The sequence below is a fragment of the Trachymyrmex septentrionalis genome, unplaced genomic scaffold (assembly GCF_001594115.1).
Source record: "Trachymyrmex septentrionalis isolate Tsep2-gDNA-1 unplaced genomic scaffold, Tsep1.0 scaffold32, whole genome shotgun sequence".
In the NCBI taxonomy this organism is placed as follows: domain Eukaryota; kingdom Metazoa; phylum Arthropoda; class Insecta; order Hymenoptera; family Formicidae; genus Trachymyrmex; species Trachymyrmex septentrionalis.
In genome coordinates, this window is record NW_017305485.1 from 113212 (window position 1) to 124712 (window position 11501).

Genomic DNA, 11501 nt, shown 5'->3' on the forward strand with positions numbered 1-11501 from the left:
AGCGTATTTGCCGGAGTTACCCTATATACATTGCGATATTACGTTTGCGGTTACTTACACAGCCTGTTGATACTGCCGCTGTCAGAATGTCGGGGCGGTGTGGTTTCTCTTGCACCCGCGGCATAATAATCCCGCGGACGACGCACGTGCGCAGTGCCTTCCGGAGAATCCAGACTGAGGCTCTTCATCCGCAGATTCAGCCTCTCGCGTCTACGTTGCGGACTATGCGGTGCTTGGTTTTTCATAATTATTGGTTAGAAACGTGTTAGCCACAGTAAAAGTTGCATTTTCCACGCTGACATCGAAAATTAGACGTAATAAATCGCGACTGATAAAAGAAATCTTTGAAATTACGAAATATATCTTCTTCTATATATCTTCTTCTAATGAACAATTTAAATTTGTTTTATAAAAGATGAATTAACAAAAAATTAAAAATAATATTTCTTTTTAACAAATGTAAGACAAGTAGCCTAGCTTATATGTTAAAAATAATTTCCAAATTGATTTAATAATAAATTCCAAATCTGAATATTTAATTTCAATCTGAATATTCAGTTTTTTCTCTTTCAATAAAATTTATTTTCAAACGCGACTCTTTAATGACTACTATAGATAAAAAAATTACGAAAAAAAGTAATGAATAATTAATGAAATTTCCATAATTAGTTGAATGATAGATAATTCCATTTTTACAAAATTCATTTTTTTTTTACATAAAGTTTTTTTAAATAAAGTTCGTGAAGGTATCTATCTTGAAAGAGATAATCGATCGTCAGCGTCGAATATGGAAATGCCGGCTGCACGAGCAAGCAGAGCAAGCAATTTTTTATAAATGTGCATTCTAATTACTTAACATAATTTATATACTGAAATAAAAAGCTTACAAGCAGCAGAATTATAACGGGACACGACTCGCAATAAAATATGGAAAATATCGAAATTGCGGAAAATAAGATTTTTATTTACAATATTTACATGTGCTTTCGGAAAAAATTCGCAAATAATATTCTGGATGTGCGTGCATAAGATAATAATTCTCTGCATAACAAATCCTTTAGTTCTATTATTCTAATTGTAAGTAATATATATTTTCAATCTTCTTCTCCTAATTGCGCATTTTAATGATATAAGTGTTATATTATACAACAATAAATTATAACAACAAAAACTGCAATACTCGGTGTACAAAGATTCAACTGACGAGTCTTTTGGAGCAAAAAAAAAGCGTTTCTCTCGCAATGAACTTAAAGCATCGTTATATAAAGACGTTACAACGTCTCTCTAAGCTTATTATTAAATATTTACTTTCATCGCTCTAATGCCGATAAAAGTACATTTCTAAAATTTTATAACACGAAGCTACATGGTCAACTGTCCTAAGATTGTTTTCGTTTTAACTTCATACACTGTACACTATGAAATAGAAATAAACGAAAAAGAAAATGTTGAGCGATTAAGCACCGTATTGATGATAGAAATAAACGCGAAATAAATCCTATTATATTTCGTTTGCGATAATAAAAGAGCCCCACACAGTGGAGCCGATAAAATAGCCTCGCTATCAGCGTAAAAAGCGATAGTGGCCGGGTTATGTCGATTTAAATCGACAGCAAAGCGCAAATTGTCTTCCGCAAGCTGTATTTACATACATATGTAACGAACCGCAAGCTGCGATTGGTTTTCTGTTTACTCGAGCAATAAATCCGTTTTTGCGATTTAATATTTGTCACAGTCGATATCTATGAATATACAGTTGTTGAAACGTATTTTTGAAGTTTTCTAGAGAAAAAGTAAGATTTTTCTTCTTTAATTTAATTTTTTTAAGTTCAGTTATACTGTCTTTTGGAGTGAAATCTTACTCAAAAAGAGTGAAAATACTGTCACTATTGAAAAAGAGTGAAAATATTTGTACTCTTGAATAAAAGTAGTAGATTGTCACTCTTTTGGAGTGCGATTCATTTCAAAGGAAAGAAATCTTACTCCTTTTAAAGGAATGAGATTTTATTTCATTAGAGTGAATTTTACTCCAAAAAAAAAAAAAGTGAAAATCTGCCACTCTTATTCAAGAATGCAAATATTTTTACTTCTTTTTTAATAGTGGCAGTACTTTCACTCTTTTGGAGTGAGATTTCACTCCAAGGAATTTTAGAAAGAACGTTAACAAAAAATAACAAGAACGAAAAGTATAAGGAAGAAGGCCTTAATTAAATCGATTGAAATCTCTTGAAATGATGATTTAATAATCCGCGAAAACGCGCGAATGGAAATGTAATAATCCCATAAGTTTTCTTTATTCTCATATTCCTGCAGACAAATTCTTCTGTATTTTAATTTACGTTTTATGCATATTACATTTTCGAAATGGTTTATATTTCGAAATAGTTATAGTATATCAAACTGGAACTTTTATTCAACTTATACTTTAGTTCAGAACGACAGCTTTTGAAACGGTGCTCTCCCGTTAAACAATCCTAAGCATGATGGATCGTCGCAAATGATCGTTGCAATGTCGAATGGGTGTGTGTATGCGTGTGTATGGGTAAATAAATAGGCAAATACTTCGTGATGGGCGAATTAGGTTCAATTTAAAAACATGTATTTGCGCTCTTCTCGCCAATCCTGCGTGATCCTACCCTCTTTCTCTATATTCTGGATATATCTCATCGTATTTTTCCGCCTCCTTCTTCGTGCAGCTAGCTAATTATTTCAGGGAAGTAAATTTCCAATGATCATGCATTCGTGATGAGTTCGAGTCGCGTGAGGAATCTGCTTTTCGATCGTTCTGGGTGTAATATATAGCGGTCTATTATATGTATAGAGCCGGATCGATACATTCGAGAATCAAACAGCCACGTTTGCGCATCTGTCCGATATTCGCTGTCACTGTGGTCATCCATTAGCGTCTATTAATCAACGAGCGCGAAATATCTCCTCAAACATTACGAAATGTAGTCAAGGTATAGTTAATTAACGTATAGATGATGTTATTTATTGTATAATATACAATACGGACTAAATATGTTTTAATAGACATATCGAAATGTCCATTGGATATTTTTAAATATCCATAGACTTTTTAATATTTAATAATACTGCTATTATATATAGCCGTGAATCGCGCACAGATATAACATAAAATATTCATTACGTCCTCTTCAAATCCTCTTGTAATAATCCCTCATGTACAATGATTTACATGGCAGTTAACGAACGTTTAATGTTAATGAACGTCTACTAACAGATTAATTTTTAATCTCAGTTCGACATACTTTCAATGTTTTTCTAATGCTCACTTCTATTAATGTAGAATTAAACTTAATCTTAGTTTAACTCACATTTTTTTATCTTCTTCTAGTTCTAAGAATTAGAAAAAGATGAAAAATAAATAAACCGAGATTAAAGTTAATCTACATTGGTAGAAATGAATACAATTCTTATAATTCTGTAGAAAAAGATGAAGAGAAATTGAGCTGAGATTAAAGTTAATCTATATTGATGGAAACGAGCATAAAAATCCAGAGATTATCGGGATATATTTAGATATCCGGTGGATATCCAAGAATGTCCGTCAAATATATATTCTTCTCGTTCGGAGTCGTGGGAAGAAAATCGGGCAACGCCGAGTCGTACAAACGAATAAATAAAAATCGATAGTGCTCGAGCGGAAAGAAAAATGACGAGAACGGCGACGCCGCGGTGTCCTCGGGATGGATCCTTCCCGAAAGGATTTGTATCCACGGATGCACTCGCGCAAATGCGTCATTCGACCGAGGCGACGCGATGCAACGCGATGCGACGCGCCGTCATCGTTTTTTATTGGCGCCGCGGTGTGCTTGCACGTCCATCTCGGGTGTCCTTAACGAAGCCGAGGTCGAAGGCGATTCCTGCGACATCAGCATCAGAGGCTGCCCGAAGGGTCGCGTGCCGGAAGTGGATCCACCGCTGCCGCGCCCTGATCAATCAAATTTCAACAACGATCACAGCGAACATGCGGCATTCCGATCTCTTTCGGTGGAAGTCAGTTTGTCTCTGATTCACTCTCCACTCGATTTCTCAGTTGATCTCTCAGTCTCAAGGTTGTTTAGGGTTATGGAATCGTCAAACTCGCACAAGTTTTCGTTAAGCTAGCACAGGCTAGAAATCTCAGTGTTACTGATGTTCTTCGGGGGGCGGGGGCGGAGGGGGGTTAGTTGATATTCGGCGATATTCTTTTCTCGTTAGTTGCTCCTTGTGTTAACCTCCGTTATTTAGGTTTTTTTATGTATCAATAAATTCTTATTATGATATTATAATTTCATTTCGCAAATGTCTACTATTGTAAAAAATTTGCGATTATAAACGAAATATAAACGAAAAGAAAGGGGATGGAAGCAATAATTAAACGATCGTAAAAGTATCAAACATATAATAAACATTGTAATTAACTTAATCACTATATAGCGTTATTATTTATTAATATCTACCTATTATGTTACATTTGAAATGTGTTTCAATTATTACGGTTACTAATACCGTTATCATCATCAGTTATTATTATTACAGATATTACATATGACAGAAAGCTAATGAGGGGTGATTTGGGATGGGGACTTGATAAGCCGCGTCCGCGATGAGAGTCAAGAGGGCGATAAGCGATAAAATATTTCTCTCGTCGTCGAGGAGACACCCACGACGACAAAAAAATCAGCCCAAAATCCTGATTTATTATCGTTTTATTCTTGAGACGAGAAGTCCTTCAAAACTGAGTATGTATGTTTGAAACGAAAACAGTAAATTGCAGTTATTGTACAGTTTATTGTTAGAAGAATTAGATATAATAAAACTGTTTGTTCGTTTGACGAATCAATTACACTTGTACGTATTTTATATATAAAATTATTAGCGATAATTACTATCATATCTTAAACATCTAGAAATAATTTTTCAAAATTGTATAAATAACATTAGTACAATTTCTTGTATTAATTGTATCATATATATATATATATATATACTATCATATCATATAATTTAAAGATCATTAAGAGTTATTATATAAATAATAATAATAATAAAACAGATAAAAATACAAAAAGTAGAACATGGGATTGGGCAGATGGCATTTATCGTCCTGGGTGTGACAAATGTAACAAATGTAACGTCGTATCGCTACACATAATCTTTTCGATATAACGTAATAACATAGCGTTAAATAATATCAACAATGACGTCAGCGACTTACCTCTAAAAATCAATCAAATTAATCTTAAGCAGAATACAGAATAGAAGAAGAAAGAAGCAGCAATAGAAGAAGAAATAAGTGTAGCAGAAGGAGAAGAAGAAGAAAGGAGTGTACACATTGAAGAATCGATAGATTACGAATTTTACGAGTCATGTCCCTGAAGAAGACGAGCGGCTTTACATAAACACATGAATGACTGCAGACCTTGGAACACACTGACAGTACTGGAGCACAAACACGACACACACATACACGTGCTCTTAAAAAGAAATAATACATAAATTCAATTACATAACAGCAACTTAACTAGCAGTCGAGAAGATAGGAATATGAGATAGAATTGTGATTTTACGTTTGATTTATATACAATTCTAGTTTTAATAAGATTTTTACATATGGACAATTAAAAAAATAAGTGTATACAGTGCATCTCATTAAATTCAGTTTATATTTCTATCTTCTTTTTTTGTGTGAGTATAAGAATATAATAACTACGATACTATACAAAATAAAAATAATAATTAAAAGGTTACTTATCTCCTTTACAGTTCAATAAGAGAGACTATTCAGTTTACTGAATAAAAATAAAAATTTGGGAATATTACACAGAATTATATGTAGAAAAAAAAATAATGGATTAAATATCGATACGAACTTGCAATTAGATTACATAAAGTATTATATAAGATACACATTCAAGAAATACGTTGCTCCAGTACTACGTCGGCAGAGAGATATGTCCTCCAATAACTGAGACATGTTTCAGCTTTGGAAGCGTATCTATTGTTAAAACTGAGCTATAGCTGTGGATATCGAATTCCATGAATTTTTCCCAATGACGGATTACATTCAGATTACAGCATTCAAAGAGTGAGATTCCTATATTCAAGAAATGCTATTAAAAATTCCACCCCATCAGATAAGAAGTTTGAGAAAAGAAAACTAGTATCGTGTATTTTTATAATAGCTTAATAAAATCCAGTAGTTTAATAACGTTATGTGAGTAATATAAAGCGATGAAATTCTGGAACATGAGATTCGAGCTTCTTGGTCTCGAGATCCCGGTGAATGTCGCGCATGTAATCCGCCATTGTACGTGGGAAAATTTTCGGGGTTCCGACGTACGTTCCAAGGTCGGCAGGAATTCTTGGTAGTGCGCCTTACCAGAGGTGGACGAGGAACAGGGATGGGAGGAAGCCCTCGCTGACGAAGGTGCTGCACCGGAAGGGGGGTGTTCTGCTGTGGGAGGCGTAGGTGGTGAGTTTGTCGAGTTTCCACGGATCTCGCCTGCCTGCTTCAGCACCTGGTATATGGCGTCCACGTCTGCCCATACGGGATAAAGAGACACAGCAATGCAAAAGCGCATCGAACGGACTATTCGTCGTTTTTTTGAATCGCGCGCTCAGCCAAGTGCTCAATTTCCTCACATCGATCTGTCTTCTTCTTCCCTTTTTTCGTTGATAAATGAGATGACGCGCGATAAACGATATATAGCGGCTTTGGCAACAGCACGAACGAACGAATAATCTTCACGAGTTAAATCGTAGTGCAGAGAGATGCTCCATAGAAAATAATGAGTCTTCTTTTCCAAACGATTCAACTGCTTCAATAAAATCTTAATTTGATGTTTATCATTATCTAATATTTCATGGTAAAATTTTGAGTTATCCAATTAGTGTTATCCAATTAAATTTTTGTAAAGAAAAACAAGTTTTAGTCCATAATAAAGAATATTATTGGCTATATCAAATCCAACTTTGCAGACGAGCAATTTACTCTTTCACTACTTTTTAATACGCAACAGTTGTACAGTTTCAGCGAATGAATGGAATTGTATGTAGAATAAATCTTCAAATATTTTTTGGAAAGGTTTTTTTAGATTAAAAAGTTAAAAAATACAATTCAGATTCTATTGAAAATTACTCGATAAACAATTCTCCGTTAGGAAAGTTATATAATTAATTTATTTTAATGACTTTTATTTTTAAACAGTTCCACCGTTTTTTTCTTCTAAATCCATTCACTCGTTGCTATACGTATATAGAACACGACAAAGAGAAATTGCAAAAAAAAAAGTCCTTTCGCGTTGGCTGTATTTCCGAATAGATTTCTAACAATTTTTAACTACCCGTCATGCATGAAGGGAAACCCGACGTTCTCCCGTAGAACAGGAAAAAAAAAAAACAGAATGATCCCCCCCGATCCAATCGGCGAGAGATAACAGATAACTTATCGAGAAATCGACCGGTTCCCTTCGTTCATCGATAAAATGTCCTCGACAATGAGAGAGCTGTCGCGTCGCTGATGGCGGGGGGGAAAAGGAGGGAAAAACACGCGTCGTGGATCTCGTGTATCTAATTTCTACTCACTGTGCTCGGATGATGCTGGCACCTCGTCGGTAGTCACTTGCGTCTTTTGTCGCCGTAGGAGCGGTATACCACCGCCCTTCTTCGGCGCCAGGCTCGGGCACAACGCTGGTTGCACCATGTTGATGCAGTCCGTATGCGCGTTTGCCTTGCAACCGCGACACCGGACACCCTGGCGGCTGTGGCCGCGCAGCACCTGGCCGCACGCGTCGCACGGTGTAATCTTACGGTACGTGTACTCGCGCCAAGTATGCCCACCCTCAGACTCAAGGCTCTTCCTGTGAAAGCAATCTTCCTTGTTCACGGATTTCTCGGGTCTTTCGCGTCGAAGTCGACGTGCGCGTGCTTCCTTGCGATCGTGCGATTATTACCGGTTTCATACGTGTTCTTTTGCGAGGAAGAGTGCATTAAATTAAATAAAAAACTTATAATTCTTTAAAAATAAATATTATTACGTAATAATTAAAAATTAAATTGAATATAGGCTACGAGTAAAAGCTGGAGACGATCGAGTTCTAAATTGATATTTAATATTTAAAAGAAGGATAAGAATATACAAGAGACAAACGTTTCACCTTTATTAAGTCAGCCTCAGTGTAACAAGTAGTTAATAATAAAAAAGTTCGCAACGCCAAGTCGGTTAATAATAAAATTCAAATTATACATAAAGTGTTACAATATTCCATTTTTTCTCTTAAAGCAATAAATATTTAAATAATTAAATGAATAAAAAATAAATATAAACATTAAATTTTTTATTTACTTTAATCTCTTATTACATTAATTATTTAGCTTATACAACATATATGATATCGATCCACCGCGGCAAGTGAAAATGGCAAACTTTAGCAATAGACGCAAAAAATGAATAGAATAATTTTCTTAAGATTACAATGACCGATTTGGAGGATATTACTACGATTGAACAATATTGGATAATAACGTAATGGAAGATATCAAAAACGAAGAGAAAAGTGATTTGGAATTTTATAACTCTTTATGTATAATTTGAATTTTATTATTAATCGATTTGGCAAACTTTATTATTATTAATTATACTTGTTACACTGAGGATAACCTAGTGAAGGTTGAAACGTTTGTCTATTGTATATTCTTCTATGTTTTAAATATTATATATCAATTAGTACTCGACATCCAGCTTTTACTCATAGTCTATATACAATTTAATTTATAATTTTTTTTTACCCAAGAATAGAATTCAGAGTTAATCCTCCGTCTGTTAGATTTTTTTTTTTTGGCACAAACAAAATTTTACTTTCAAAGGATTAATTATATGGAAAAAGTGATTTAAAAAAAATTAGCTGAGTCCGTGATATTTTATAGTGTATGTTAATCAAAAGTCTTCATAAACACAACCATAAAAAATGGACTGATTTTACTGTAACACTAAAAAATACTAGTTGTGGATCACTCTTTAAAAAAAATTCATACTTTTTTATCTAGAACAATATCAAACAATTAATAAAATATTTAATGATTATGATTGATCATAAAGATTATATTATGGATGATTTTATTTCATTTCATTATCGTTTTATATATATTTTAATTTAAATTAAGTAAAGTAATGACAAAATTATTCACAATTAGACCTCGTGTAGTAATTGGGGATCAATTCACCAAATGTTTTATCCTTTTTGGTGGCGTTACTATATCCCATAAAAATAATAAAAATGGTTTGCGCATGCATATCGTAATATATATAACGAAATTATAATTGATAATCCACATCTAGTTCTAGGATCTAATTGTGAATTGTGATGCAATTTTAACACATTTAAGTTTATTTAAAATTAGTGACAGTTAAAAATCAATGATAATGAAAATTATAATAAAAATTAATGAAAATTAAACGTTTTAGCAATAAAAAACAATTAAATTATGAATAGTAACACTTTTTGCATAGACATATATATATTTTGTATAGACATATATATACTATTTTATATTCTATTTTGATACTTAAAACAAATAAATTTTTTCGGGATGACATTATTTGTAAGAAGTGACAGTTTTAAACATTTTTATAATAAATTTATGCAATAAAAGTATCATTATAACATAGTGATTAAACAAACACCCATGGACACATTTACTCTCAACTGAACATAACGTTTTTGATTTTTTCCATGAAATTTAATGTCATTTACTATCTACTATAAAAACTATAAGCAATTCCTATGACATTACATTTTAAATGAATTTTTGAAGATACATATATTGGTTAACCTCGCACATTTAATTAGTTAATGACATCAATAAAATGTGTAGCGCTGTTCCTGTAATAAATTAGAATCAATTGACACTTTTTTGAAAGAGATAAAACAAATGCTAAAGAATCTTGTAATATGTACCATTAATTGAAAATACTATAATTATTTAAATATAAAGTGATCCGGAACTAGTGCCTCATCTACATCTAGTGCTTTTATCCTACAATATATATACAAATGGTTGTATGTTATGTGTTTAATGTATAAATGTTTGTTATTTATACATTAAACACATAACATACAACAGTTACAAAAACTTTCAAATGATGCTACTGCAAAATCTGCCTATTTTATGGTTGTGATATTTATGTCCATTTCTACCAATGTAGATTAATTTTAATCTCGATTTAATTTACGCATTATCTTTTTTTAATTCTTAACACTAGAAAAAGATAAAAAATAAGTTAATCTACATTGATAGAAACGGGCGTTTGTCAGCATCTTATAAATTACAAAATACCACAGTTTTAACTAATTTGACTAAAAGCACTTTTTTCCATATAATCAGTTTTTCCAAATCTCAAATTTTTAATTTTATTGAATAAAGATTTTAACATTTGAGTTAAAAATTATTGCATAATGTAATAGAGATGTTGAAAAGTCATTTCTTTGAAAGTCTAAAATGAAAAAGAACTTAATTAGACTGAATAAAAAAAAAAGATCCAGATTGCAGACGGAGGGAACAAAAATATGATTGCAGACGGAAGGTTAATATAGCGATATCGGATGTAAGACTTCATTTTTTGTTAATTATATAACAAAATGTAAAGTCGGAAGAAAATATTCTGTTAACGTACAAAGATTTCAACGTGGTCTGTTAATGTGTAAGAATAAATAATAAGAATAAATCAATCTCCGATTACATAGTACAAATTTTATTAAGATCAATTTCATGTTTTCAAGTAAATATTCGTTTTCAAATGACAAATGTAACGTCGCAAATGTCACTGATGTTCACGAACAATCTGAAACTTACCTGGACATGGCGACGACGGTGGAAACTGCGTGGTACATAGTTGCCTGCTTTCCTCTTTATTAGTCGAGCATTCGCAAAACAGTATCTACGGTTATTCAAAGTCCCTTTCGTCTAACGTCTATGGTTCCCCTAATTGGGAAACTTACAAAGCACACGGAAGTAAAAGCATATATTAACTCAAACGTCTCGTCTTGAGAATTCACTTTGACAACAATCGTTCTATAAGTCTGCGAAGGTGCAACAAGAAAAACTTTATTTGCTCTATGCTGTTTGTTTTCTAAGATGACAGTGAAGGCGTTTCCATTGCCGGTGAAATGTTTGACGAGTGAATTGTTTGCGAAACACAAATTCAAGTTTTCCTTGTAGAACTTTCGCATTTAATTCAGTTAATACATCGATATTGAATAAGAGTACCTACGGTGACTACATTTCTAATTTAACTTTCAAAATTTGTGAGAGAAAATTTCTAATTTCCTATTAAAATAACGGATGGAAAAATAATTAAAGTCGAATTAAAATTATCTATCTACATCAAGATAAAGCGATATCTAATCTTTGAAGAACATTCGTTATTTCATTTATTCATGCATACGTTACGTAGGATTCGCAAAATGCTTCTTTTTAAATATATGTAGGTATAT

General features: G+C 32.8%; 1 protein-coding gene across 9 annotated transcripts in view; it reads right to left on the reverse strand.

Moving 5' to 3' along the window:
* Positions 1-11501, reverse strand: part of LOC108749939 — a 72202-nt gene that overhangs the window by 6368 nt on the left and 54333 nt on the right. For 7 of the 9 annotated variants that reach the window (XM_018488991.1, XM_018488987.1, XM_018488992.1 and 4 more), the window contains 4 exons: positions 10861-10914; positions 7594-7868; positions 6389-6547; positions 59-232 (listed from right to left, as the gene is read on the reverse strand). In XM_018488991.1, coding sequence (XP_018344493.1) covers positions 59-232; positions 6389-6547; positions 7594-7868; positions 10861-10914 — 662 coding nt within the window. The remainder of the gene's footprint in view (positions 1-58; positions 233-6388; positions 6548-7593; positions 7869-10860; positions 10915-11501) is intronic. The other 2 variants (XM_018488994.1, XM_018488995.1) reach the window with 2 other exon arrangements.